Source organism: Chlamydomonas reinhardtii, chromosome 12, assembly GCF_000002595.2.
Source record: "Chlamydomonas reinhardtii strain CC-503 cw92 mt+ chromosome 12, whole genome shotgun sequence".
Classification (NCBI taxonomy): Eukaryota; Viridiplantae; Chlorophyta; class Chlorophyceae; order Chlamydomonadales; family Chlamydomonadaceae; genus Chlamydomonas; species Chlamydomonas reinhardtii.
In genome coordinates this window covers 1,140,967-1,167,557 of record NC_057015.1, presented here as the reverse complement: position 1 = coordinate 1,167,557, position 26,591 = coordinate 1,140,967, and the positions used below count along the sequence as shown (strand labels likewise).

Below are 26,591 nucleotides of genomic sequence, written 5' to 3'. Positions count from 1 at the left end.
CCAAAAAGCTGGTGGCTGGCACCGAGCACGCAAAATGCACGCAACAAGTGTTTTGATAGGGACGCCCAACGCTTGGGGCGGACTCAGCGGCCAGAGTGTAAGGCTCAACAGAGAGCACGGAAAATCTCACCGGCCACCAGGACTTGGGCACTGCTCCGCCACGCCCCCAGTCCACGCAGCGCCCCATTGCCGCCTAGCGCCCTCCACCGACGTCCAACAAGACATCCGGAACCCTGCACTGCACTCCTGCACTCCACCTCGCCTGCCTACATGCTCCATGCCACTCGGGACACGCACCTCCTGCGCGCTGGCGTGCCCGACTGCCCGTCCGTGCGTCCACCCACCGAAAGTTGGTGTGAACCTGTATCGTGTGCACCGAAACCCAAGATACCCGCAACCCGCACGCATACCTACGGAATGGCCACTGCTGCTGGCATGCCGCATCTAATCTGTCTGCTAACCGCCTCGTCCACGCTCACCAAGCGCACCACACGCCTTCAACCACGCAGGCTCGGCGCAAGTCCCCATCCCGCGCGCTGCGCCTGCGCAACCCCTCCCCAGGTTGCCTGTCTCCCCGACACCTACCACTGCCCTGCCACAGCCCCAAGCCCCACGCCGCTTGCTATGCCTCCTCCCGAACTCGAGCCACACGCACGGCGGCCGCCTGCTCATACGTCCACGAAGGCGGGGCCGGCCTCCACGTCGATGTCGCCCATACCCGTGTCCTCCTCCTCGTCGCTTTCGTCGTCGCCGTCCACCTGGGGGGAGGAAGACATAACAGGTAAGTAATAGAGCCCACAGCCCGCATTGGTCAAAGCGAGCCAGAGCCAGACCTTTGTCCCTGACCTGCCGGGTCAGGGTACACTGCTGTCGCCCGCGCCTCGCACACTCCCTGACTTGCCGCCATCGGCCACGATGCCCGTGCAACCTGTAGCCGACGCTAGCGACCCCTTCAATGCTTGCCCCCTTCAATGCTTGCCCTGCTCTCTGTCACTTCAACCTTATCCCAGCTTTCGTCCCGCCGTGCCGCTTCCCGCCCTCTGCATTCACCATCTCTGCACCTCCCTCCTACCCGCCCCCCCTTCGGCCGCTCCCACCTCGGCGTTGGCTGCCTCCAGCTGCTCCAGCTTCTCGTTGAGCAGGCGGTCGTCACGCTCCGACACCGCGCGCGCCGCCTCCTTCACCACCAGCTTGCCGCGGCTGGCCTCAATGGACTTCTGGCACGCCTCGCACGCTGCAGCAGCGGGACAAGGAGAGGAGCGAGTGCGTGGTGAGAGTCAGTCTCGGGCTCTAGCCTTGGGGATACATGGCAGTTGGCTGACGCAAGCAGGTCGCAGTAGGCAACTGCAGAACCAAATCGCCGCCGCGACGACGCGCCCGCCCCGCCCCGACTCACCCGCCGTGAGGACCTCAACGCCCTTGTTCTTGTCCAATGTCTGTGTGGTGAGCACGTACAGCGGCGGCGCCACCAGCTTCATCTTGACGGGGCACTCCTCCGTGCTGGTCGCCTCCGCGGCGCGGATGGCGCTCTTGATGTGCTCAATGCCGTCGTAGGTGAAGCACGTCATCTCCACGTCCGCACGGATCTTCAGCGGCTGCGGGGTCATGCGCCGCTTGATGTTTTTCAGCAGCGCCTCGCGCACCTGCCGGGTTGCAAGGGATGGGAGGGGTGAGAGCCACGATAGGTCTTGAGCGAAGGCGGTGACGGCCAGGCGCGCGACAGGATGGGGGACTGGCGTGATGGTGAGCATCTGCGTGGGTTAGGGTGTGTGGCCCTGCCAGCCTGCCTGCAGAGCCCGCGATCTGGCAGCTGCTGTGAGGAACCGCCTCACCGTCCCTGCCCTCCCCGCCGACCTGCCCCGGCACCACCGGCAGCTCCTGCCCCCCACCCACACACGAGAATACCCGAACCCACCTCGGATGAGAGCAGCGCGGTGGCCGCGGCGCCCTTCTCCTCCTCGAGCTTCTTGAAGATGGCATCGCCCTCGTCCGTCACCATGGTCTTGAACGCGTCGAACGCGTGCCCGTACAGCTTGTACAGCGGCCAGGCGATGTTGTCGTACAGCGCCTCCAGGTCTCGCCCCGTGGTCTCGGCCACGTGGCGCATGATGGAGTGCACCTGCGGGCGGGCGGCAGCGCGGTCGGATAACGGGGGCAGGAGTGCGTCGTGAGGAGGGCGGGCGGTTCTCCATTCCGGAGTAAGGACGCGCCGGAATGCCGGGAAGGTCCTGAGACGGGTGCCATGAGGCGGAAAGCAGGTGCTGCAGCGGAGCCCAGACCGTGCCCTGAAGCGCAACCGGGGCGGTGTCCCGCCGTCCAGCATTGCCGTGGCTGCTGCTGCTGCTGGTGCTCCCGACTGCCTTACACGCTGTGGGCCGCCAGTAGCTCCAGCGCCGCCCCTGCTCATGGTGCTGCTCGTGCCCATCCCGTACGCCATGCACGCCTGGTGCCATACGTCCTGACGCCGGAGGGTAAACCACGGGTCCAGGCTGATTCCGCGCCCACGCGCCAGGCAACTTGGAGGCCTGGTCGGGCAGCCCGCGGCAGCTGCGTCAAGGCCGGAGTCCCGCGCCAACCTCTGCATCTGCTGGCCCCGGCAGCGCGTCCACGCCGCCGGCAACGAGCCTGTAGCAGCCCGAGGCCCATGCTTGGCTGCAGCGGCCTGGGCCGTTGGTTGTGGCCCGACGCGGCAGTGATGTGCAGCGCTGTCGCCAGCCGCCAGCCGCCACGCAGACCGGACGCCTCCAAGCCAGTTCCGGCAGCCAGGCTAGCTGCTGCACTTCCCGCGTAGAGGGCGCGCTCTCTGTGTGTGGCACGGCGTGTGCGTGCGGCGCAGCTGCCACAGCTCACTGCAGAACCCTCAGTCGCAAGCTGCTGTAGCTGCAGCAGCTGTAACACTGCTGCTGGCGCCAGGTCACAGAGCTGCGAGCTCCCTGAGCGGCTCCAGTCTGGAGCTGACACAAACTTTGAGCCGCTGCGGGCTTTGAAGAGTTGCCCTCCGAAGCAGAGCAGCCATCGCCATGCGCCCAATGACTGCCCGCGGGTGCAGAACTTCTCACGCATCTTTGGTCTGGGACCGCTGCTCTGAACCCCGGTGTTATAAGTGCGGTTGAGTCACTGCGGCGGCGTACACCGCCTGCAGCGCTTCCCCGATTCCCATTGCTCCCCTTCGCGCAGCGCCCCGGCCATCTACTTGGCCGGTAGGAGCACCAGCACTCCAGCTGAACATTTCTGTTGTCTGCTGCGGCTGCTGGTGCCCGTGCCAGCTGCGCCTGCTCGCTCCCGCCTGCACTGACGCCTCCGAGCCGCCAGCAGCGCCTAGGTTGCTCCCACTTTCTGAGCCTCCCATCAGCAGACTCCCCAAGACACGACCACACGGTGCGGGCATACTCGCGTATAACCCGGCTGGTTCCCACTCCGCACGTCACGCGTGCCCAAACCCCACGTACCACCGGTCCCCCATACCCATACCCATACCCACCAGCTTGGACTTGTTGTAGCGCTCCTCGCACTTCGCCACGTCCTCAGGCGACACGCGGCTGCAGCCAGATAGTGATACACCGTTAGTGCTCTCAGCACTTGCGCAAGCTGCGTCATGCTGAAGCATCCCGCCCCAAGAACTCACCGCTTGGACAGATCGATGTAGCCCTTCTCTTTATCAACACGCAGCACCATCACCGGCTCTTGGCGGCCGACCTGCGATCCACACCGGACAGAGCTCGGACGAGGCAGCCGGCGGCGACAAGGTCCCAAAATCTTCCATTCCGCGGACTGGCCCGACCGAGCAGTGCCCAAAACCTACATACCTTGATAAGCTTTGTGATAGAGCGAATGCGGCGCCTGGAAAGCTCAGAGAGCAGGATCATGCCCTCAATGCCATTGTACTCCAGCAGCGAGACGTAGGCGCCCATTTCCGCTATCGACTTGACCTACAGGACCAAGGATCCCGGCGGTGAATCCAAACGCCTCCACAAAGCAGTGCCGGCTCCCAATTCTCGCGCGTTCGGCGCTGCGCACCTGGACCATTACCACATCGTCCACCTCCGGGTACTTCGCTTCATACATACGGGAATCCTGGTGTTGCGCCATGTTTGCGCGCTTGTGAAGAAAGAAAAGAGGATCTGTTCGATTTCGTCTCTTAGTCTTGCTAAGTAAGAATTTCTAGCCGTACCCAAATATACAGGCGCATACGGGTTCAGGCTAATAACCTGGAAAGGATGGAGGCCGGGTCGTCGAGCTGCACTCAGCGCGAGCAAGGGCGTGCCGTACCTCAGGTGGCACGAGCGCATGAGAGGAAAGCGTGTGAGCGCACGCCGCCCTCCCGTTCGAGCAGCAAGGTAATAGTATACATACGATGGTACTGGGGGCTACGTGGGGGAGTCGGTGAGACCTGTTGGGCGTCGGGGAAGCCCCCTATCGTGCGGCGCCCTGGGGGCTAGGGAAAGCCGCGACCCGGTGCTTCCTGTCTCGACGCTGACTACGCCCACTACCCCCAGTACCCCACTGCCCCACTATAATAATATGGACCACTACTAATACGATACTATGGACCCACTTACGGAAGACCGCAAAGCTGCTAGTATACGGTGGAGTGCCGCTTCCACCAGGCACCAGCTTCCACCTTCCCGCCCTCCGCCCCCAACGCACAGGCAGGCCTGCTGCACCTGGTAGGTGTGGCTGCCCTTAACAGCCGCATGCTGTGTAGGGATTGCAAAGTACGGCCCACTCCCATGTGCATCGTCCTCCATGAAACATCCTTGCTCACACCAGTGCCGCCCATTGGGGTTACTACCCTGGTCCAGGGGGAGCATGGCAGGGGCGGTGACGGGCAGCTGCGGTGACCTGTCCAAATCAGCCAGAGCGAGAAGCAACTTTACTAGTAGCAGACAGCAAGTAGGGCATTGCGTGGCACGGTGTGTGTCAGGATTTACTGCTGTTTAAGTTGTTGCCTGTTCGTGCTTGTGCCTGTGCTTGACAACGGGACACGGCTGGACAGTGGACACATGGCGGGCGTGGCCTGAACGAACCGACCTCATCTATGTCCGGGAGATGAGATAGTCTCGAAACCATCGGCCTCAGACAGGAGAGAAGTGGGAGCAGCCCACTTGTCCTTTGAGGCTTTGAGCGGGAATTACCTTTGTCAACCCCTGCCTCTCTGTGCAGTGCTGGGCGACGGCGGACGGGCTGCGGACCTACGGTGACTCAGGCATGCCTGAAGTTCCGCCTGCGGAGGTGCAGGAATCCCAGTCCAGCAGCTTGGAAGCGTGCGTGCTCAGTTCACATAAGCCATCGCCAGGTGCCCGTACGGCCAGCACGCATGCGTGGGCCAACTCTTCGCATTTCATGCTCTTGGGAGTTAAGCCCGGCACGTATGGGAACTGGCAACGACGCGCAAGCGCCAAGCATGTTGCGGGGTCATGGAGGGGAAGGCCGCGGGCATCGACGGATGGGGGGGGGGCACTGAAGGGTCCAACCTGGTCCAACCGCACACCATCGACAATGTCGATTGTCCTGGCACGTGACCCACCCACCCACCGTCGCCCACCGTCACCCAGCCTGCGAGTGCCTGAGATCGAGGTCGCGGTCGCGGGGAGGGCCTTTGAAGCTTGAGGACCTGACGCAGGTAGGTTTGTGCGACTTGCTGGGCCATGCATGTCGCGGTGTCCCGCGGTGTCGCCGTGCCTGATTGCTATGGAGCCCGTATGGGCGACAGCGGGTCACACACAACGTACACAAGGCTACACACGGCGCAAGTTAAATTACATTTGACCGCAATCTTGACAGGTCGACGCTGCGACGTTTTCGACTGATCATTTGCTGCAGTTGCGCTCTGGCACTTTGCGTTCCTTTCATTTGTAGTTGAAGCTCTCCACACAGAACTCTCAGGGTGAGGTGGCATGATGTCAGAGCGTAGAACCGGCGCGGCCCCAGCGGAAGCGCCAACCCTCGCTTCACGCTCCAGCGTCGCAATGCCTAGCGGCGTCGTGTCGTCGCTGTTGCCAGCGCACGCGCATGCAGATGAGGATCTGGACGAGGAGCGTGCGGAGCGCACTGCGCTGCTCAGCCGGTCCTCCGGAGGGGCGAAACCGGTGGTCGCGCACGCCGACACTGGCAAGCCAGCCCCCCAGCGGAAACCAGGGCCTATCGCTGGCATTCCCTTCGGCGCGCTCGTATCCGGAGTGTGCTACTGCTCGGCCTCAGCGTCCATGGTGCTGCTGAACAAGCACGCGGTAGGGCCGGGTGCCCTGACGCGAGCTCTGGGGTCACAGCCCGGGTATGGGTGTATGGTTGCTACCACCCTTATAGCTGTGGTCTAAATCTGCCGTCCCCGCCGTGCAGCAGTGACTTAACCAAATGCACTTGCACTCTCTCACACCACAGCTTGCGTCATTTAGCTTCACAGCGCCCAATGCGCTGCTGTGCTTCCAGTGCGTGCTTGCGGGTAAGTGCGGCACTTCCGGGGGCTCATTCCTCGTGCCGGCTGTGCTGGGTCTCTGGTCCCGCGAACTCGCGGGAGATCCAATACTGCCCACTCCCTTTACTTAATTCATATCGTAATGCTGTTTAAATGCAGTCATCCTGGTCAAGCTTTGCGAAGCCGCTGGTTTTGTCAAGTGGGTGCCGCTAGGTGTTCTGTGCCTGTGTTGCCAGGGGGTCTGGCAGGTGCCGGCTGTTGATGTGTGATGGTAGCCATCGGTGCAATGACGGCCATTGGTTGCATGATTCGTACACTGGGACACATCAATGCCCAACATGGGTACCGTATACTGTTCTCCAATGCCCGTTATCTGCGCCTGGCCCATAGGCTGCAGCCGCTCAAGCCTAAGCTCATCGGGGTGTGGTTCCCGGTGAACCTCATCTTCGTGGCCATGCTGGGTGAGCGTAACCGGCGCCAAGGGGGTCACTGGAGTCAGGGGTGGCCGAGCACGTGGGTGCGGCGTGGCAATGGGAGTGATGCAGGGCGAATGAGGGCCTGGGGTAGCTAAGGACTGGATGTGATCCGTGCTCAAGTATGTCCACAGGGAGATGCGGGGCATGGCCGTATGCCGTGCAGCCAAGACCTTTGGGGGCAGGTTGCTCTTTTACACTAGCTCGCCGTTGAGCGTCCCGCTATGCCGTATCCGCTGTATGCCAGGCACGGGCTTCTACGCCCTCAAGGAGATGGGCATTGGCATGTTCAGTGTGTGGAAGCAGCTGGCCAACCTGACCACAGGTGCGCGGGGCTCAGCGCATGGGGAAGCAGTCGGGAACAAGGGTATGGGGGCGAATAACGGCTTAAACACACAAACACGAAGGCGGCAGGGAGATCGGACGCACGGTACAGATGTTGGGGTGTAGTTGTAGTTGGCATTCCTTCCTTTGCTTGGCATGCCCAGCTATGCCCTCCCCTGCCGCCTTTGCCTCAACATCCGGAGCAAAGCCGCCCCTTGTTCTCCCCAATGCCCCGCTCACAGCCCTGGGTGACTTGTTCATCTTCAAGAAGACCTACCCCTGGCCCGTGTGGGCATGCCTCTCGCTCATGATTGCAAGCGCCGTGGTGGGCGCCTCCACGGACTCGCGCTTCACCTGGGTGGGCTACTCGTGGCAGATTGCCAACTGCTTGTTCACGTCGGCGTACGCGCTGCACCTGCGCTCCGTCATGGACCGCGTAACCGACTACACCACGGACGGTGGCAAGGTAGGAGGCGGGCGGTCGAGTGCCTGTCCGAAATGCTTGTAGCTTTCTCAGGTCTTGCGCGCACCGGCCCAGACCCCACACTGTGAGTAGATCACATGTCGCAACCCCAATCGCGCAGATGGACGAGTTCAGCATGGTGTACTACAACAACCTGCTGTCCATCCCGCCCATCCTGGTGCTCATGTGGTTCTTCGGCGAGTACGAGGGCCTCATGGCGCAGACGGCGCTGCGCAACCCCAGCTTCCAGATGGTGGCCATGGTGGGCGGCGTCCTGGGCTTCGCCATCAGGTGCGTGTGGCGGGTTTCAAGAGGGCCGCGGAAATTACAGGCAACGTGTTTGAGAGGGGAGCGGGCGCTTGGGGGTAACGGGGGTGGTCTTTGGGTTGAATCCAGGATGCATGTGCCTCTGACTGTACCCACTTTCGGCCCGTGTGCTTGCGTCCCACAGCTTCAGCAGCCTGTGGTTCCTGTCCCAGACCACCGCCACCATCTACTCGCTCATCGGCTCGCTGAACAAGATCCCCATCGCCATTGTGGGCATGCTGGCGTTCGCGGAGCCCACCAACCCCAAGAACCTGTCCTCCATTGTGATTGGGCTGGGGGCGGGCGTTATGTTCACACAATACAAAAGCAAGAAGTAGGCAGGGCGGCTTGCATTTGATGTTTAGGCGTGTGTGCGGTCACACGTTTCGCATAAGGACGTGGGCGGTTGCCAGTGCAGTGGCTGGTGGAAAGCGTTCTACAAGCTTTTGCAGCATGGACGGGGTGAAGTATGCGAAGACAAGCTAGGAGTTGCAGGCGGGTGTTTCTATCATATTTATGAAGCGTTTAGTGTACAAACTCTGGGATATGAGTGCGCTTGGCGAGCGAAGGGCTGCACTGTGAGAGAACAACTTCAGCTCATGCAGTCAACTGTTTGCTGTCTGCTTGGGGTATGGGCGTCCGCTGCACCCTATGGGACCTCGCCAACCTGCCTGAACCCTGTCCCATCACACACTCATGCAGTCATGCTGCAGTGGGTGAGTGGGCGGTTCACGTCCACACTAGTATCCAAAGCTGGGTTAAAGGCGCCCTGTGGCGATGCCCCTGTCAAAGGCATGACATGCATCCCGTCCTTAGCACATCCACCGTATCCTGACTATCCTCCACCTGGTATCTTTACAGAGCATATGTATTGCCAATCCATCTGTTGACTATGAATGGAATGTCAGCGCGCACATCCTTCGTACGCACCCGAGAGTCATGAATTCTGTGCCCCAGACCATAACCGCCATTCCGGACGGACCCAGCGCAACCTTCAACTTCCTGCACCTTCAGCCCCGCTCAGTTAGATGCCAGCATGCAAGAGAACTCCATGCAGCCAGCCGTGACCAACGATGCCATCAGCCGCTCATGCATGCAAGTGGGAGATGACAACCATCTAAGCTTCCGTTCCCGCCTTCCTGCAAGTGCCTCCTTCGCTTACACCACTCGCCAAAGCGCACGCCCCAAATCCCGTCGTGAACGCTCGACACCAATAATAACGTTTACTCCTGCGACGGCAACAGCCGCCCGTGGCCGAGCCGCGGCTCTACTTGCTCTTCACGCGGGTGAATAGCACACCGGCGCCCAGGCCAATGATGATGCTGGTCAGGTTCTTGGGGTTGGTGGGCTCCGCAAACGCCAGCATGCCCACCACCGCCACAGGGATCTTGTTCAGCGCGCCCACCAGCGAGTAGATGGTGGCGGTGGTCTGGGACAGGTACCACAGGCTGCTGAAGCTGTGGGCCGTAGGGACGATCAAACGAGGCAGGGGAGTGTTCAGGGACGCGGCAGGGGCGGCGTACGCTGCTCAGGCAGCTGTTGGGAACTCGTGCACTCGTGTAAACGGCACGCTGTCCGCACGCTAGCATCAGACACGAGCACTTGGCCCTTGTCTGCCCCCTCTACTAATAGCGCATGTGCAAAGGTACGCGCTTCTCCCAAGATACGCCACCGCCCGACCCCGTCCGTAAATGACGATAGTCGCATGGCCCGGCCCTGACGCGTGCAGGTGCTCCGATTGTAGACGCCAGCGCACCTGATGCCGAAGCCGATGATGCCGCCCATGGCTGACACGAACAGGAAGTTGGGGTTGCGCAGGGCCGGCTCGTCGAGCAGCCCCTCGAACTCGCCGAAGTACCACATCGCCACCAGGATGGGCGGGATGGACAGCAGGTTGTTGTAGTACACCATGCTGAACTCGTCCATCTGTCATTCGGCGACACACGCACGATGGCGCCAGAGGTTATGTAATCAAAGGCATGCTACTGCGCTAGCCCCCATTGTCGTGAACAGCCGCACGCTGCCCTCCGAGTTCATCCCAACCCTGCCCTCCAACACGACTTGCGCCTGGCCTACCAATCAGAGCTCTGCTGCCGCTGAATGCTGCCCAACTGAGCGCCGAAAGCGAACTGCGACAGACCCACATGTAGCACTGCCACACTGGGCCTGGATACCCCGACGTTCTTAATCCAGTGTTCTTCTTGCCATGCGGATCCCGCAGCCAACCCCTTCTGCTCCAGGTCAGTCCGCACGCACCTTCTGCTTGTTGGTGGTGTGCTCCGCCACCTTATCCATCACCGAGCGCAGATAAAGGGCGTAGGCGGAGGTGAAGAAGCAGTTGGCGATCTGCCACGAGTAGCCCAGCCAGGTGAAGCGCGAGTCCGTGGAGGCGCCCGCGACGGCCGACACCAGCATCAGGCCCAGGCAGCCCCACACCTGCCACGTGTACGTGCGCTTGTAGATGAACACGTCACCGCAGGCTGTGAGGAGAACGGGAGGACATGGGCAGGGGGTTGCAACGGCATTCAATAGTGAGTAGCCGTTTGAGATGAACTTGCGGGTACTGCTCAACCACGCGATGCCCTCCCTCTGCTGAGGCGTCCCTGCTGCACAAGCCCCGGATGCAGGCATGGTAACGTGAGTAGGCGTAGTGGCGTGGAGCGCTGGCAACATGCCCTCCCGCTCTGTCTGCATAAGCACACTGTCCACGAGATGCTGGCAGCGCACCCCGCCCACGCGGCATAACGCAGCCCCGCCAGCCGCATTCGCCGCCGCCGCCACGCACCGGTGACCACGTTGCTCAGGTTCTTCCACACGGTCACCATGCCCACGCCGACCTCTTTGAGTGCGTAGAAAGAAGTCCCGATCATCCTGTCGGGAGGTGTGTGTGAAGTGTGAGTTTTCGCAGAACGTCTAAGCGAGCGCAGCTGTTTAGGTAGCAGGGCAGTTCCCTCCCCGGAAGGCCGCCCTATTTGCGTAACGACAGCATACACCCAAGTCCTCAAGCTTGCGCGAGGCGGACCGAGGCCCGGTGCATCAACGAAATCTAAACGGCCGGGGCCTTGCGCCCGGTGTCCGCTGCCGTTCACCACAACAGGGTAACGGGGTGTGTTTGCAACGGAGTTTCGCATGCCTCTTCATCAATTTATGGACCCGTCACCCAACAGAGGAATTGCTGTTGGCCCACAGCTCCCGCACACCAAAAAGGCTGGCGCAAGGCGGGCCGCGGCGCGCAAACGTAGATCAATGTTGTTGACTCGCAAGCCCAGCCCGCCCAATTAGCCAGGCCCCATCTCACCCTACGAAGATGAGGTTCACAGGGAACCAAACGGCTACCAGGTCCGGCTTCAGGGGTTGCAGCTTGACAAACCCAACCAGCTCGCAAAGTTTCACCAGGATGGCCGCCAGCGCACATTGGAAGCACAGCAGCGCAGTGGGAGAACCGAAGCCGAATGATGCGAGCTGCACAACAGCAGAAATGTGTCGCAGATGGTTACTGCATTGTGGGGCACGAAGCGGCACTTCAGCAAGCACGAGCGCTCCGCCCTGCCTACCGCGTGCTTGTTTAGCAACACCATTGAGCCGGATGCCGCGCAGTAGCAGAGACCAGCCACGAGCACCGAAGGCAAGCCGAAAATGTGCTTGCCCATCGCCGAGCCGTTGTTGCTGCCGAGCGACGGCTTAGGCATGAGGATTTGAGTCTCCGCATTTTCCTCCTTGCTAATAGTCATTTTTAGGTTCGCAGCCCCGCTCTTCCGGACCGCCCACATACAACGAAACTTGTGAGCTTGCTTGACTCTAGTTAAGTGCAGTTCCCCTAGCCTAAAACAAGTGGGCGTCAGAGCGGAGCACACGGGAACTTAGTCTCGACGATTGAACGGGGTTTGATGGGACAGCGCTGCATGTCGGACTAGTCCAAAACTCGGCGGATGATCGCGGTCCTGATAATAATAATGTCTATAGGACAGCATATCGTGTTACCGTCGTCGGCGTAAGTGGCGAAGCCCGGCCCGCCAAACGTAAAGTTTGAGGCGATTTCATCCTGCTGCATCGATTGATATCTACCTCAAAAATAGCTACTTACAGATGATAAGTAGGGTTAAGCCTTAATCCATAAGCGAGAAGGTTATGGGAAGATTGAAGCAGGTCGACAGCTGCTGCGTGATTTCAAATTCTCACTAGAATGGCGCAGCAGGGTACGCTCACGGCTTACTTCCCCAGGGCAACGGGGCCTGGTGCGCGAGGGGGCCAGCCTGCAACTTTGCCGGCTGGTGGTGCCGGCCCTTCAACCGCCCAGCGTTCCCCCCTCGAGCTGCTGGAGCGCTATTGGGGTTACACGGAGTTCAGGTTCTGTCAGGAGCAAGTTATCAGCAACATCCTGTCTGGGCAGGACTGCTTGGTGGTGATGCCGACGGGCGGCGGCAAGTCCATATGTTACCAGGTGCGCTAAACCCGACACACGCTCTGGCATCAAGTGGCTGTGTTGCCCACGTCATGCCGCTTCTGTCCAAAGCATAGCGTGTCCCACCTAGCTGCCTGTACCTCACAAAGCCCCGACCTCTGCTGTTGGCTCCCCTTGTGTGCTTACACACGTACGCCCTCCCCTGCCGCCCTCCTGGTCTGCGCCTGCGACCCAGATCCCGCCACTGGTTCTGGACCGCGTGTGCATTGTGGTGTCGCCGCTCATCGCGCTGATGGAGGACCAGGTGGCGGCGCTGAACGCGCGCGGCGTCACGGCGGCCTTCCTTGGCAGCGCGCAGAGCAGCAGGTGTGCGCACTGTGCTGTTGTGCTGGATGGTGTCACATGTTTTGGAGGTCACGAGGAGAAAGGCGCATGTGTATGCTGGGACAGGAGGAGATGCTTGGTGCTGCAAGCGGTGCACTGTGTAAGAATGTGGCGTTTCTTGCGCTGCCTCCCGGCTGTGAGCAGGCAGGTCAAGGACGACGCCTGGGCGGGTGCTTACCAGTTTGTGTACATGACCCCCGAGCTGGTCTGCTCCTCGGGGGCGGCCCTGGCGTCACTGCACGAGCGGAGGGGCATCGCGCTCGTGGCGGTGGGTTGCTGTTCGGGGTATTGGATCTGGCCATACCGTACCGGTCAGAAGAGATTGCAAGGCGTGGGACAGGGCAGCGGCATGGGTGCATGGCACAGCATTTTCTTGTGGGGTGGACAGGCTCGGGTGGGTGAGAATGGCTCGGTGGGTGAGAATGGGCGCAAGGGTGGCGGGGGACCACGGGCCGGGGGCCGCGGGCACGGCAGCAAGTGGCCAAGCCCACCTGTTTATGCGAAGGCGTGGCATGCACCACCACTTGACTCTTGCCCTGGTGCTTCGTGCCCGCAGATTGATGAAGCACGTGAGTGGCGCGCAGCAGTCGCCTGGGCGCGTGGCGTATGGTTGCTGAGCGGGTTACGCCTAGGCGGTGTAGGACGCTCTTACATATGCTGCTGGGCTTGACACGCGCTGACACGCTAAGCGGTGTGGGTGTGCCCGTGCTCGCAGATTGCGTGTCCGAGTGGGGTCATGACTTCAGGTGCGCGGCACCTGGGTCACGCGCGGGGAGTGGGATGGAGCTCTTCGGTGGGGTACCGGGGTCAACATCTCTGGTGCGCAACGTGGCTTGGCCACCTGTGGACCCGATAGCCACACGCCTGTCCACCCTCCTGTGTAGGCCCGACTACCGGCGTCTGGGCTGCGTGCGGCAGTCGCTGCCGGGGGTGCCGCTGGTGGCGCTCACAGCCACCGCCACGCCGCGTGTGCGTGACGACATTGTGCGCAACCTGGGCATGAGGACCGGCAGCGGGTGAGTGGCCCGGCGCCTGTTGGCCTGGGGTGCAGGATAGGGCCGGGCAGCGGGTTGCAAGACGTGAAGCGGAAGAGGTGGTCGGTTGCGCTGTTGGGTGTGTAGCCGCGATGTGTGCGGCAGATTGGACGAAGGTACCTACGATGTGGCGGCTGCCGGGCTGTGCAGGCGCTTCGTGGAGTCGTTCGAGCGGACCAACCTGCACTTCGCAGTGAAGCAGAAGACCAGCATCAAGGAGGTGGTGGGAGAGATCGCGGAGGCGAAGCGACGGCGCGGCGGCGAGGTGGGGACCCGGGCAGAAGCCGGGGGTGTAGACGCTGGGGGCTCTGGGATGGAGGTTGAGCGGGGTCGGGGTTGGCGAGAGCGGCATGGCACAGGGGGATGCTGTGTCGAGGCGAGGGGTAAGGTGCACAGGTTGGGATGTGCACGGGGGCGAAGGCGACAAAGCAACGGGGCAGTCTTACACGCGGCATAGCACCAAGCAACGCATCCTTCCCTGCCGCAATGTTGTGTTCTTCCATCCGCGTTGCCGTCCAGCTGCCATGCACGCTCATCTACGCGCTGACCACAAAGGAGGTGGACGAGATTGCGGCCACAGTCAACAGCATGCCGGTGAGGCTCGGGCTGGGCTTGGGGCCGTCAGTGCGGGTTAGGAGTGCTCTGAGCCAGCCCCACAATGAACTCGTGCTTCATTGCCTGCATGCCTGTCACCCAAGCCTGACTCCGTTAGTTTGCAACTAGCCTTTCAGCACCCGCCGCCTTACCCAGGGCCTGGCGGGACGTGCGGGGAGGTACCACGCCAAGATGAGCGCCTCGGAGCGGCGTGAGGTGCGCCCGAGCTGTAGCTGTGCTGTTGTTTGGCGAGGGAGGAAAGCCACTTCCAAGCACCGGCATACAATTGGGAAAGTTGTCAGTGACATGCAGTCGCGTGTCAGCCGCCAGTCAATGGGGCCGAGCAGGCCGCATCAGAGCAGCGCACCTGGCCCCCGCTTTTGCTCCCGCCTCCTCCCACACCCCCAGGCCCACGCCGCCTTCATGCGGGATGATCTGGACGTGTTGGTGGCGTCAGTGGCGTACGGTGGGTGGGGCAGCGGTGCCGGAGGGGGGCGGTGGACGGATAGGTAGGGTCCAGTAACAAACGTGGAAAAGGACAGTAGGGGTTGGCAGGGGACGGCAGGGAACGCTTGCGGATGGGGCTGGGGGCTGGGCACGGGGCCATCGGTGGCAGCAAGGGCCTGGGGCCACGTGGCGCCTGCTAGCGCCATGGCCGGCATGTCGCAGCATGGGCTGGCGAGGGGCATGTCGGCCGCTTCCGCGCAAAGCCGCGTCCCAGACACTTTTGCTCACGCACTTACTTGCGCAGGCATGGGCATCGACAAGCCCAACATCCGCCGCATCGTGCACTGGGGCTGCCCCGCATCCGTGGAGGCCTACTACCAGCAGGCCGGCAGGGCGGGCCGAGACGGAGCCGGGGCGCGGTAAGCGGCACGTGGGCCGCCTGGGCGGGCGGGCGGGTGGGCGGGTGGGCGGGTGGGCGGGCAGCAGGCGCTTGGGCCGAGGGTGTGGGTCATCGCGTCCGTGCATGCTGCGTGTGCGCGAGAGGCTGGGCCTGAGCGGGCTGGCTAGACCGCCTGAGCCCATCCATCGCCTTCGTCGTCACACCGTTACTTGTTGTCGCACCCCCACTACTGTTCCTGGCTACTCCTTCACTTCTTTAATAAGCATGAATGTAACCCCCCCACCACCACCACCACCAGCTGCCTGCTGCTGTGGAGCGCCGCGGACGCCCTGACGCTGGCGCGCATCAAGGAGGGCGAGGGCATGAGTGCGGAAGGGCGGGCCAACATGCAGGACGCCATGGCCAAGATGCAGGTGCGCACCGTGTGGATACGGGGGAAAGCGACAAACGATGTGGGGTGGGGTGCTGAAGTGTTAGAGAGCTGAAGCATTGTGTGTGGCTGAAGCAGGGTGCAGGCAGCAGGTGGGTTGGTGCCATTTCGCTGGGCCGTGCCCCCGACTGTCGCCCGTCGGGGTTCTGGCGCTGATGGCCATGTCGCTGCAGGACACCGCCCGGACCGCATGGGCCTGCCTTGTCGCACGTGCATGCTCCTTGCCTCATCCCCAGACGCGCTACCCGCGTGCCACAGAACTACTGCCACGGCACCGGATGCCGCCACGCCCAGCTCGTTAACTTCTTCACGCAGGGCGCGCTGCCGCCCCAGGTGCGCTTGCGGGTGATGCGGTGTGCGTTCGCATGTGGTCAGGCCCGAACCAGCCGGTGTAAGAGCATGCGGGCGGGCCGGCTTCATATTGGCTTCAGCTTCATACAACTACACCAGTTGCGCCCCTGGCATACGCACACACATGCGGGTGCAGGGCCCCTGCCGCGGCGGCTGCGACACGTGCGACAGGCGCAGCAACGGCGAGGTGTCCTCCCGCGACATCGCCCACGAGGTGAGGCGGCAGGGCTGATTGGGCGTATGTGAGGAGAGCTGGCAAGGTTGGTGGGGTGAGGCAGCAGGCACGGGCGGCAGGGCTGATTGGGCGTATGGGAGGAGAGCTGGCAGCGCTGGGGGAGACAGGGCTTGGCCACTTGCGCCCCCCACTGCTGCCCGTACTCTCTGCGGCCCTGGGCCCCGGGCATACACGTCCCGCTAACCTCTTCTTTTTGTGCACTCGCACCCCACCACAGGCGCGGCTGCTCATGAGTGCGGTGGCAGGGCTGCGCAACAAGTTCGGACTGAACCGCTCCGTGCAGCTGCTGCGCGGCAGCCGCAGCAAGGACCTGCAGCCCTGGATGGTTGAGGCGGCGGTGCACGTGGCCACAGGCGGTAAGAGCAGGAGGATGGGGAGGGGCGCCCAAGGGTGGAGCCGGTCGGAGCGCGGAGTGGTTGGAAGTCGGGCTACGGATTGAAGGCAGCGGAGGTGGCTTCGGTACCGTATCCCTGCTTGACCCGCATGCGCATGTTGCTGCACCTGTGCGCTTGTGCTGCACATCCTGGTCATGCCACCCAACCCCTCGTGCCAGTATTACCAACACACACGCACGTGCCCGCGCAGCCAAGCTGCACGGCGCCGGCGCCGATCGCAGCGAGTCCTGGTGGAAGGGTCTGGGCGGGCTGCTGGCGGCGGAGGGGCTGCTGGCCTACCATGCCGTCAACGACTTCCAGGTGGTGCGGGTCAGCGAGGCGGGTGAGTGAGCGGGCGGGCGAGCGTGGTGCGTGTGTGGGCGCGTGCGTGCGTGCGTGATAGAAAGGAGTATAAGAGCGTGTGTGGGGTGTGGGCGGTATGTATGTGTGTAGGTGGGTGGGTGTGGGTGGATGGGTGAGTGGTGTGCACACGGTGTCGGTCGTGCAACACCTTTGGCGTTATGGCGTGTACGTTAACCAAGTTGCTGGTCGTTGCCGTCCACTGCAACCACCACCCCCACCCCTTCACACCCCTCCGCGCCTTTCAGGCGACCGCTGGCTCCGCAGCGGGCAGCCGCTGGTGCGCGAGCTGCCGCCGGCGCTGCAGGTGCGTGGGACACCCCCTGCGGACATGATTGGCCTGCGGGGCTGGCCGCTTCACGTCAAGGGCCACACGCTCCCTATGCGTACACCGCATGTTCCTTTTCTTTGTGGTCCCACTGTGGGGTGTGCTGCTGTGTACTGCAGGAGGAGGAGACGCGCGCCCACCGGGAGGCGATGGCGCGGCAGCGGGCGCAGGAGGAGCGGCAGCAGGTGCGGCCTCTGTGCTGTTCTTGGGGGCGGGTGGGGCCTGTCTGCATGAGGCCGCGGGCTTGCCATGTCGCATCCAGGTTTGTTCACGACCTCAACCTCAATTGTCGCCACCTCCACAGGCCGCCAGCGCTGAGGCAGCGGAGCTGGAGGCGCTCAAGCGGGCGCTGCGGGAGGAGCGCAAGCGCGTGGCGGACAGCCTGGGGCAGGTGCGCATGTGTGTGTGGGGGGGGGGGGGCAAGACCCAGAACCAGCCCGACAAGCACAAAGGAGGTTTGGCCTTAAGCTTTATCTTGAACAGAGCATTATTTTGCAGGATGCTGTCCACCTTGCGAGCAGGTTCTGTACGAGGGTGCGGTTGCACAGCGGGAGTGCTCCGGCTTGCTGCCCAGAACGCAAACAGTCGTTGCCAACCTCCCGCCAACCTGTTCATGCGCCCGCATCACTCATTGTCAAACCCCTGCCACACCCCGCCAGGCGCCCGACACGCTGGTGAACGACCTGACTCTGGACGGTCTGGCCCGGCTGCGGCCCGAGGAGGAGGCGCACCTGCGCCTGGTCAGCGGCATGGGAGAGGCGGCCGTGGCGGCGTTCGGCAGGCCGCTCATGCGGGTGAGACGGCGCCAGCGCGGGCCGCTGTCGTGCTATGCTGTGCTGATCTGCCGGGCACACCGAATGAGCGCACATCTCTCTCAGTCAATCACGGCACAATGACGTCTTGACCTGCATGCTTCATGCGACACACCGCGCACAGGTCATCAGCGCCTTCATGGCGGCCGCGCAGCACCTGGGCCGCGGCGGCGCCACCGACTGGATCAGCGTGGCGCGGCTGAGGGGCGGCCGCGGCCGCGGTCCCACGGAGGGCGCGGCAGCAGGCGGAGGCGGAGGTGGAGGTGGGGGTGGGGGCGGCTGCGCGGACGCGGTGGGCGCGAGCGAGGAGGACGTGGCGGCGGCGGGGCGGCTGGTCGGCGAGCCCAAGGGCGCCGCCAGCGAGGCTGCTATCCAATGGCAGGTGCGAGTGCGGCTGTGTGTGCGGGGCACTGGGCTCGGCCGCACGGGCTGCTGTGCACGTCAGTGCGCCCTGTGACCATGAGGTGCCACGGGAAGCGCTAGCCGTTGTTGTCTCACGCTCTCGCCGCAAGTGACGTGACGTGCATCTGTTGCTGGCTTGCCAACCCCCGTTGCGCCCCGCAGAGCGGCATGACGGCGGCGGACATCGCCACCAAGCGGCCACGGCCCATCGCCGTGTCCACAGCGCTGGGTGAGCGCGATGGGGGCTGTGCAGCGTGTTGCTAGCTACCGTAATGGCTAGGGTGCTCAGGCACGGTATCCACAAAATACGGCAGTTGATGCGGCGACGCGGTCTCGCTAGGGCTGGCGGTACGGTCTCAGAGCTTCTGTTCGGGCGTGTGGGGTCAAGTCACGCGTCGCTGGCGGCATCGAAACAACCCGCCGCTTTCGCTTCGAATCTTGACTTCTGGTGTGTCTCACCGGACGCCCACTGGGCCACAGGCTACGTGGCGGAGGGTGTCGCGGCAGGCGTTGCCGGCGACGCGGCGCGGCTGGCGCAGGAGGCGGGGGTGGACCGGAGCAAGGCGCTGGCGGTGAGACTGTGAGGAGGCTATGCTCAGGGATGTGCTGGCTACCGTGGCAGGGGAAGGGGGCTGCGTGGCTTGCATACTTGTGTAGGCCACTGCGTGCACGCCCCACGAACCTGCATGTGCTTCTGCTTACGGTGTGCTCCAACACGCGCATGGCCGCAGGTGGCAGCCGCCATCCGGGTGGAGGCGGCCGCCGGCATTGGCGCCGTGAAGCGGGCGCTGGACGCGTCGGGACAGCCCGTTGACTACGGAGCAATCAAGGTACAGCACTGTACTGCAAGGGCGGGGCAGCAGGGTTTTGGAACTGGGGATATCCAGCGTCGCATCCGGAAACTCCAGACGAGAAGGGCTGGGCGACCTGCCATGACGTGTGGAGCCGACACGGTGCCCTGCTCCCTCGCTCCCCAACGTATGGTGGCCCCGCAGGTGGTGGCTGCGCTGATGGCCAGCCGCTCAATATGGTTCGGGGCGCCAGCCCCGGCCCCGGCTCCTGCAGCAGCAGCAGCAGCAGCCACGTACGACCTGACGGCCGCTGACGAGGACAGCGACTGGGGCGGCGGCGCGGAGGAGCTGTCGGAGGGCGGCGGCGAGTGGATCAACCTGCGCGCCGAGCCGCCGCCGCCGCAACAGCAGCAACAGCAGCAGCAGCAGCGGTTAGGGGGGCTGGCGGCAGTGGGGCCGCATGGCAAGCCGCCGCTCCCAGCCAACCACCAGCAGCACCTTCACCCGCCCAGCCAGCTGTCGCAGCAAACGCACCAGCAGCAGCACCACCCCGGGCCTGCCGGCTGTAGCACCGGGCCCGGCGGGGCGGCTGTGGCTGCGGCTGCTACTGCCAGTGTCAGCGGCAGCCAGCAGTCGTTCGCCATGCACGACAGCCCCGTGGGCCTCGACGGCATCAGCGCGGCACCCGGCGCCGCCGCGGCCGCCGCCACCTCGACGGCGTGCGATGACGATGACATGCAGCAGGCGGTCACTGCGGGCGCCGGACGGGCTGGGACAGACGGCGGCTGCGGCGGGGCAACGGGCTTGAGCGGGCGGGACGCGGCGCCGCGGCCCATGGCGGCGCCGCGGCAAGGAGGCGGTGCGGGCAGCGGGCACGACGCGGGCTTTGTGTTTGACACGCCCGCCCGCCACGGCATGTCGCAGAGCGACACACCTGACTTCATCGTACGGCAGAGCCCCGGGGCCACCACTGCCGGCTATGGCGTTGCCGTACCCGCCGCATCCACCGCCGCCACATCTACAGCCGACCGGCCAACCGCCCTGCCGCAGCAACAACCGCAGATGCAGACGCAACCCAGCCAGCCTGGGGCCACGCTGGCACCTATTCAAGCGCAGGCCATGAACAACAGCGGTGCCGGCCACACTGGCGGCAATGGTGCTGCTGGTGCCAGCGGCACCTACCGGCCGCCAATCATCTCGGGTGGCAAGCGCACGCTGCCGGGCTGGTTCGGCGCCGGTGCCGGTGCCGGTGCCGGTGCTAAGCGGCAAGCGGCGGGGCCCGCAGCGCCACAGCCGGCTGCCGCCTCGCAAGTCACACAGCCTTCGCAGCCGGCTTCGGGCCAGGCTGCGGCGCAGCGGCAGCAAGCACCAGTCGCGTCGCCGGGTGCATGCGCAATGACGCCGGCGCCGCGCGTTGCTGGCAGCGCAGCGGCGGCGACGACCCCGGGCGGCACGCCTGTGACGCGTGAAGCGGTTCTGGACCTGTTGCAAAAGGTGCGCGTTGATCAGCTAATGGGGCTAGACGAATAACAGTGCAAGACGCAAGACAGGGCAAGCCGCCTGAACTCGGAACCCGCCTGTGCGGCCTGTTCCTGATCCTTACCCGTGTCGTGCTTGCACGCTCTGGACCCCTGCCCCTCGCCCATCCGCGCCGTCTGTGCTCTCCATGTGTTGTGCCGCAGTCGCCCGGTCTGTCGGCGGTGCAGCTGGCGGCTGCACTCGGCTGCCCCCGCCCGCCCGGTGCCAGCCCAAGCCCAAGCCCAAGCCCAAGCCCCGACCGGGGCGGTGCTGACGACAGCGCGGGCCGGCGGCGGGCGCTGGGAGCGGTGCTGCAAGACCTGGTGGGCGACTTTGAGGTGATGCGGCGGGGCAGTGGCGCGGTCAGGTCGCAGGTGGACCTGGACGATGAAGGCACCACATTCCATATTTTGTGAGGAGAGCTTGGGTGTGGTGGTGCTTGAGGTGCTTGCGGCTGGTTTTGGAAAGGCGTGCTAGTGGTGGGTGGGTGGGTGGGTGGGTGGGTGGGCGTGGGGTGTGAGGGTGTGGGGGTGGGCGGTTTTGTAGGTCTTGGTAGGGGTCTCAGTAGATTGCAGGGCGATTGTATGTGCGTGAGCATAGCTGTCATACGTAGCACCATAGGCAAGCGGGGGAGAGTGGCCCAATGGTAGTATGCAGCATGGATGCAGCAGGCCCAGGTATGCCAGCACGGCCAGCCCGCCGCATGAGCAGCGCTTGATCACATATGGGGTAGTTGGGAATGTCGTGCTGCGCGTTCACTGGTGCCAAGACTCCCGGAAACAATTGGGGTTGTGCGTGTCCTTGAAGCTGGCCGCTGGCCATACCACGATATGTGCAATGTTACAAGAAGGGACAACCTGGTTAGTGAGCATTCACGGGTAACGTAAGATACGACCTCTCGCCTGTGCTTTAAGGTGGTGCATTCCCCGATGCGTGTATAAGGCAATCGTCTCACTCACACAACGAACTGTTTGCCGTCTGCTTGAGGGTATGGGCATCAGCTGCACCCTACGGGACCTCGCCAACCTGCCTTGAACCCTGTCCCATCACACACTCACACAACGAACAGTGATCAGCAGCTAGCGCTGAGTGGTCCGTCGGTCCGTCGCTGAAGCCTACCCCACCCTAGCGTGCTTGAAAACGGGAACAAGCAATGGGCAAAGCTGGGCACCCATTCGAGTGAGCGGGGGCCGACGGTCCCACGATCCCTGTCCACGAACGTTGGGGCCCGCGTGCCAAAACTCGCGAGGTGGCGGTCGTTGGCCGGGGTGGACCCACAAATTCTTCGCCCCCTGTAAAATGACTGGCTATTTGCCGCCAATAATAAGTTGAATAGATGTGTATGTCAAAGCATTCCTACCTGTGGTATTCAGTTTTGGGCCAGTTCCCGGGACGGAGCCGACTGGAAGTCCGGGACACGGCGGGCGGCTTGTCGTGCAAGTCGCCGGTAGTCGCCCGTGTCGGCCAGGCCATTTTCCACAAGCCATTATCCTCACCGTCATTTCCTCCACACGTACGCTACAATGGCGCACTATATAGATACAACCACAGCTATGCCTTGCAGCGAGGCAACAATAGAGGTCTCGATCTCGTTGCCCGGCCAGCGGCTTCAACGCCTGATTGTCGCGGCGATGGTCCTGACAATGGTATTAGCTTTCCCATTGGTAGTGATGGTGTCCTTCCTGCTGCCGGGCCCGCTTCTCCTCTTCTTTTTCTACGTGCGATTCAAGACCGCTCTTTTGGAGGAAGAGTCAAATCTGAGCCCGGCTGCTGCTGCTGCAAAGCAGCTATGGAAAGACCTGCGCAGCAAGAAGCCAATGGCGGCACAGGTGCGTTGACCAAGTATACTTGCTACTGGGGCCATGGGTTGACAAAACGGCAACTAGCGCCTTTGAGCCGGCTGCTGACATTTATCCGGACAGTTGACATAGTGCGCGATAGGCTATGCACCTTCTGCTGCAAGCTGAACACATTTCGCGCGGGATTGGACTTCGGGTTCCTTGGCTTAGCGAGCGGCTTTCCTGTTGTCCATTGTACTTCTTCTTGCTAACACAGCTGCTCCGGTTCATGCACCCGCAGGCCATTGCAACCGACGACAGCGACCTTTCGCCGACTGGCACCACCGTCTGCCTCCACGATGTCTCCACACCCGGCGAAGACCGCCTTCCAAGCCCGTGGCTGGCGTCGCCTGTCAATGACATCTCTTCCATTGAGGTCGAGCCCCTCACTCGCAGCAGCTCCTTCACCTCGCCATTTAAGTCTCCGTCGGGCCACGCTGATGAGCAGGCTGACGAGCTGGACGCCGAGGAGGGGGCTTTGGAGATTGAGCGCGCCGTGACTGAAGAGCCGGCGACGGCCCAGCCCGCCACGGTGCCTGCGGGGGAGGCCGCCGGCATCGCGCTGGACGGCCGCTGTGAGATTATGATGGTGAAGCCCGCCGACACCAAGGACGGCGCCGACCTGCTGAGCTCGGGCTCCGCCGCCTCCGCCGCCGCGTTTCCCTCCTCCTCCTCCTCCAGCCGCTCCTCCTCCTCCTCCTACCCCTCGTTCCCCTCCTCCCTCTCCTTCGCTGTGGAACCCCCTACGGTGGAGCTCGAGAGCGAGTCTGAGCCCGAGCTGCCCGCGCTGCGGCCACAGCACTCGCTCCTGCGCCGGCGTCCCTTCTCCCTGTCGTTCACCCTGGACTGCAGCGGCCCGATGGAGGAGGCGAAGGCTGAGCCAGCAGCTGCCAGCAGCTGTAGCGAGCCCGCCGCGATGGAGCAGGACCAGCAGGAGGAGGACGCGCAGCAGCCGCAGTTGCGGCCCGCGATCACAAACCTTCACATGATGCGGCCGGTGAGAAACCAGGCGTGCCGCACTGTCACTAAGCCCAGTCTAGCAAGACTGCATGCCCCCTCCCCGGCATGCCCGCGGGCCCAACTTCTCCCAGCTAGCGATCCCTTCTCCTGCCGAGTTCTGGCCACTCCCACTTCCTTCCTTCTTATCCTTCCTGTCTCGCCCCTCGACCCTCAGGACTCCAACATGTACCGTGAGCTCCGCGCCAACGGCGTGAAGGGCTTCGTCAAGGACTACGAAGGCGGCGGCCTCCTGGGTCAGGGCGCCAACGGCTGCGTGTACTCCGGCACCGTCGTCACGGAGTACGGCGCGGTCCGCGTGGCCATCAAGACTCCCATCCAGACCGACAGCGACTCTGACAACGACTCCGATAACGACTGCGACAGCGACAGCGACTGGGACTCTGCCAACCAGCTGCTGCGTGCGGAGGGTGAAGTCATGTTCCAGCTGCAGTACAAGGGGTTGGTGGACGACGGCTGCACGGTTCGTGCACTGGGCCTCACCGGCAAGAAGAAATCTCACCCGGTGCAGCTGCTGATGGAGCTGGCGCAGTGCTCGCTTTGGGACAAGCTGGTGAGTCGACTCCTCGGCTACTTGTTGCCGCGCACCGGGGCTTGCGCGGGCTGACAGGTTTGCAACGCTGTTGGATGGCATGATAGGTCACGGTAACGGTTCCACGGTTCAGCGGCGGAGGATCACCACATCCCTACTAGACCACGACAGACCACAACATTAGCACCTGCTGCCCAAATGTGCCTACACGCCCGCAGCCAGCACCACCACCTTTGACCCTTCCTTGCGTGGCCCTGGATGCACAGGACGAAGCACAGGCGCGGCCCGACTTCTGCCGCGGCCAAACGACGGTGCTGCCCATGCGCGACGTGTTCCGCGTGCTGCGCGCTGTGACCTCTGCCCTGGCGGCCACGCACCGTCTCGGGTTCGTGCACCAGGGTGAGTTCGAGTTTGCTTGCTTGAATGCAGAACAAGCCGCGCGCGCGTTCGTGTCTTGTGCGGCTGCAGCCGCGGGCACACGAGCTGTCGCATGTATGGTGTTAGGAAGCGGCAACGCTACCTAGCTCGGCTGGCCACACCCGTCCCTGCTGCTGATCCGGAGCATTGCTTACACGCCCCACTCCCCTGCCTCCGATTCCACCTTTCTACCTCTGCAGATGTGAAGACCGACAACGTCCTGTGCCGTGACGATGGCAGCTACTGCCTGGGCGACTTCGGCTGTGTGGCGAAGATCCCCAAGAACCGGAAGATTCTGGCCGACACCTACCACAAGGACGACTGTTGCGGCAGTCCCGACTTCTGCGCGCCGGAGGCCGCGCTGGCCAACAGAGATCTGCGGCCTAAGACGCCCTGGCTGTTCCTGAAGAATTGCATCAGGATGCGCACTAAGCTGCCGCTCACGCGCGCCGTGGACATTTACAGCCTGGGCGTTCTGGCGGTGTGCCTGCTGGTCACGGGCACTTTCCAGGAGTCGGCCGCGCGCTACGCGCATCGCGAGTTGCCCCTGCCGCCTCACGTGCCTTCCGCCCTGGCGCAGCTGGTGCTCGACTGCACGGAGGACAAGTCGCACCAGCGGCCCAGCGCCGAGCAGGTGCTACAGCGGCTGGATGCCATGGAGGCGGAGGTGCTGGCGGCTGAGGCCAAGGCGACTGCTGAATGAAGCGGCCGCGGAGCTGGTGAACGGTTAGCTGGCGGACAGCATTGTGGCGGCCCTGTGCCCCTACCTGATGATTATGGTGGCTTGCAGGTTGTGCGAGGGAGCGGCGTTTGCAGCACAAAACGCTACGCGAGTGGTGAGATAGCAAGTACGTAGATACGTGGATGCCATTGATTGCCGGAGATAATGATTAGCGCGTGTCTTTCCAACATGCGGTAGGATCCATGGCGTTATTAATTGGTGTGTGCTGCCACGGCAGCAGTGAGCACACATGCGCAGCCAACAGGAATGCTTGCCATGCAATATGCGCATGACAAGGGCAGGAAGCGTGATTTCTCTTTATCCATAGGCTCTTTGCCATACTTTGCAGCTAATAATGGTTTGATGACGGTGGATTCGCATGGGCTGCGTGCGCAGCGGTGGTCTTGCCATGTCGGATGCCCACGGGCACGGGCAATCTATGGCAATGCAGGCTGTTCAAGCTCTTGTTACATTTAAAGCTTGTACACATTCTGAGCTGGAAGTGCTGATGATCAAGACGATGCAGTATATGAGTGGAAGTGTGTACTCTTTTTTCGCAACGGGCCTCACTCTTCTGACGGTAGTGATGTGAGCTTAGGGTCGTGAGGTTTGGCTGTACAAGAGCTGCTCCTCCATCTCGGCACGTGCTGAAGTGCTGTACAGCTCTAGGGCTTGAGTGCTCTGGTGGTTGAGCTTAGGGTATGTGCGAGCTGCAACGTCGAGGTAGGCAACTTACAGGAACCGTCCAGTAGTGATGTGGCGTCGAGTGTTTGGATCATGCCTTGCGCGTTTGTGTGGTGTTCGTATGTAGGTGGCGTGGGACGTGATTTGGTGCGTGTACAGTATAACAGTCCGTGCGGCGTGCACGTGGATGCCTGTGAATGAGCGCATGGCCATGCCATCTGAGTGTGAGGGCTGTGCCCCGAGGTTATGATGGGGCTTGTGTGATAGAGCTTCGGCCTCAGACGGTATGATGCGGTGTCAGGGGTGTGGGCTCAGTCCACTGTTCGTGGCAGGGGAATCCACCTCCCCTGCCTAAGTATCCTTGCAAGACTTTTACCCGCGGCGGTGCGGGTCTGCCATTGCAGCGCTGCAGGTGCCCAAGCCCATGTGCCAAGGCACGATGTAACACCTTGTCAATACAGTTGCTGACTCAGAACATGAAAAGCTAGGCGGCGAGTTTACTGTGCGCTCAATTCTCGAATTCCAGCTGCGGAGGTCTG

The 26,591-nt window shown here is 63.0% G+C and overlaps 5 protein-coding genes across 6 annotated transcripts; 3 read left to right on the top strand and 2 right to left on the bottom strand.

The window, feature by feature from the left end:
• Window positions 1-38: 38 nt before the first annotated feature.
• CHLRE_12g490000v5 (uncharacterized protein) lies at window positions 39-4,208 on the bottom strand. Its single transcript, XM_043067902.1, has 8 exons — window positions 4,018-4,208; window positions 3,807-3,929; window positions 3,626-3,696; window positions 3,482-3,539; window positions 1,916-2,119; window positions 1,397-1,643; window positions 1,098-1,234; window positions 39-758 (listed from the first exon to the last, which is right to left on the bottom strand). The coding sequence occupies exons 1-8, from the start codon at window positions 4,087-4,089 to the stop codon at window positions 669-671; spliced, it is 1,002 nt and encodes a 333-aa protein (XP_042918033.1). The 5' UTR covers window positions 4,090-4,208; the 3' UTR covers window positions 39-668.
• A 1,374-nt stretch (window positions 4,209-5,582) lies between these two features.
• CHLRE_12g490050v5 (uncharacterized protein) lies at window positions 5,583-8,818 on the top strand. The gene is made up of 9 exons (XM_001690879.2): window positions 5,583-5,623; window positions 5,785-6,230; window positions 6,382-6,442; window positions 6,575-6,614; window positions 6,806-6,876; window positions 7,136-7,213; window positions 7,455-7,678; window positions 7,797-7,966; window positions 8,127-8,818. The coding sequence occupies exons 2-9, from the start codon at window positions 5,970-5,972 to the stop codon at window positions 8,317-8,319; spliced, it is 1,098 nt and encodes a 365-aa protein (XP_001690931.2). The 5' UTR covers window positions 5,583-5,623; window positions 5,785-5,969; the 3' UTR covers window positions 8,320-8,818.
• A 6-nt stretch (window positions 8,819-8,824) lies between these two features.
• CHLRE_12g490100v5 (uncharacterized protein) lies at window positions 8,825-11,804 on the bottom strand. The gene is made up of 6 exons (XM_043067903.1): window positions 11,536-11,804; window positions 11,280-11,443; window positions 10,767-10,852; window positions 10,238-10,461; window positions 9,738-9,907; window positions 8,825-9,438 (listed from the first exon to the last, which is right to left on the bottom strand). The coding sequence occupies exons 1-6, from the start codon at window positions 11,710-11,712 to the stop codon at window positions 9,249-9,251; spliced, it is 1,011 nt and encodes a 336-aa protein (XP_042918032.1). The 5' UTR covers window positions 11,713-11,804; the 3' UTR covers window positions 8,825-9,248.
• A 168-nt stretch (window positions 11,805-11,972) lies between these two features.
• On the top strand, window positions 11,973-21,888 carry CHLRE_12g490150v5 (uncharacterized protein). Of its 2 annotated transcripts, XM_043067905.1 has the most exons (26): window positions 11,973-12,422; window positions 12,619-12,749; window positions 12,912-13,035; window positions 13,324-13,336; window positions 13,483-13,513; window positions 13,652-13,783; window positions 13,952-14,066; window positions 14,321-14,395; window positions 14,552-14,611; window positions 14,804-14,861; window positions 15,147-15,261; window positions 15,541-15,655; window positions 15,931-16,005; window positions 16,160-16,237; window positions 16,476-16,614; window positions 16,844-16,975; window positions 17,241-17,299; window positions 17,440-17,505; window positions 17,625-17,711; window positions 17,980-18,114; window positions 18,257-18,514; window positions 18,697-18,763; window positions 19,015-19,106; window positions 19,266-19,364; window positions 19,530-20,819; window positions 21,008-21,888. In XM_043067905.1, the coding sequence occupies exons 1-26, from the start codon at window positions 12,165-12,167 to the stop codon at window positions 21,257-21,259; spliced, it is 4,056 nt and encodes a 1,351-aa protein (XP_042918031.1). In that variant the 5' UTR covers window positions 11,973-12,164; the 3' UTR covers window positions 21,260-21,888. The 2 variants fall into 2 exon arrangements, with proteins under 2 accessions (XP_042918031.1, XP_042918030.1); XM_043067906.1 differs by lacking the exon at window positions 13,324-13,336 and having other exon boundaries at window positions 12,912-13,045.
• Window positions 21,889-22,182: 294 nt separating this feature from the next.
• On the top strand, window positions 22,183-26,509 carry CHLRE_12g490200v5 (uncharacterized protein). Its single transcript, XM_001690883.3, has 4 exons — window positions 22,183-23,678; window positions 23,856-24,251; window positions 24,497-24,629; window positions 24,848-26,509. The coding sequence occupies exons 1-4, from the start codon at window positions 22,911-22,913 to the stop codon at window positions 25,348-25,350; spliced, it is 1,800 nt and encodes a 599-aa protein (XP_001690935.1). The 5' UTR covers window positions 22,183-22,910; the 3' UTR covers window positions 25,351-26,509.
• Window positions 26,510-26,591: the final 82 nt, after the last annotated feature.

Excerpts from the sequence above, each read along its gene's own strand:
- CHLRE_12g490000v5 (XM_043067902.1), bottom strand. The coding sequence starts at position 4,089 with ATGGCGCAACACCAGGATTCCCGTATGTATGAAGCGAAGTACCCGGAG. Across the intron at positions 3,930-4,017 it reads ACGATGTGGTAATGGTCCAG|GTCAAGTCGATAGCGGAAAT; the intron begins GTGCGCAGCGCC and ends TTGGTCCTGTAG. Across the intron at positions 1,644-1,915 it reads CCGCGCTGCTCTCATCCGAG|GTGCGCGAGGCGCTGCTGAA; the intron begins GTGGGTTCGGGT and ends GCAACCCGGCAG.
- CHLRE_12g490050v5 (XM_001690879.2), top strand. The coding sequence starts at position 5,970 with ATGCCTAGCGGCGTCGTGTCGTCGCTGTTGCCAGCGCACGCGCATGCA. Across the intron at positions 6,231-6,381 it reads TGCTGCTGAACAAGCACGCG|CTTGCGTCATTTAGCTTCAC; the intron begins GTAGGGCCGGGT and ends CTCACACCACAG. Across the intron at positions 6,615-6,805 it reads GAAGCCGCTGGTTTTGTCAA|GCTGCAGCCGCTCAAGCCTA; the intron begins GTGGGTGCCGCT and ends CCTGGCCCATAG.
- CHLRE_12g490100v5 (XM_043067903.1), bottom strand. The coding sequence starts at position 11,712 with ATGACTATTAGCAAGGAGGAAAATGCGGAGACTCAAATCCTCATGCCT. Across the intron at positions 10,853-11,279 it reads GTGAACCTCATCTTCGTAGG|GATGATCGGGACTTCTTTCT; the intron begins GTGAGATGGGGC and ends ACCTCCCGACAG. Across the intron at positions 9,439-9,737 it reads ATCATCGGCTTCGGCATCAG|CTTCAGCAGCCTGTGGTACC; the intron begins GTGCGCTGGCGT and ends TACGGCCCACAG.
- CHLRE_12g490150v5 (XM_043067905.1), top strand. The coding sequence starts at position 12,165 with ATGGCGCAGCAGGGTACGCTCACGGCTTACTTCCCCAGGGCAACGGGG. Across the intron at positions 14,862-15,146 it reads GGTGGCGTCAGTGGCGTACG|GCATGGGCATCGACAAGCCC; the intron begins GTGGGTGGGGCA and ends TTACTTGCGCAG. Across the intron at positions 18,115-18,256 it reads TCGGCAGGCCGCTCATGCGG|GTCATCAGCGCCTTCATGGC; the intron begins GTGAGACGGCGC and ends CACCGCGCACAG.
- CHLRE_12g490200v5 (XM_001690883.3), top strand. The coding sequence starts at position 22,911 with ATGCACCCGCAGGCCATTGCAACCGACGACAGCGACCTTTCGCCGACT. Across the intron at positions 23,679-23,855 it reads ACCTTCACATGATGCGGCCG|GACTCCAACATGTACCGTGA; the intron begins GTGAGAAACCAG and ends CTCGACCCTCAG. Across the intron at positions 24,252-24,496 it reads GCTCGCTTTGGGACAAGCTG|GACGAAGCACAGGCGCGGCC; the intron begins GTGAGTCGACTC and ends CTGGATGCACAG.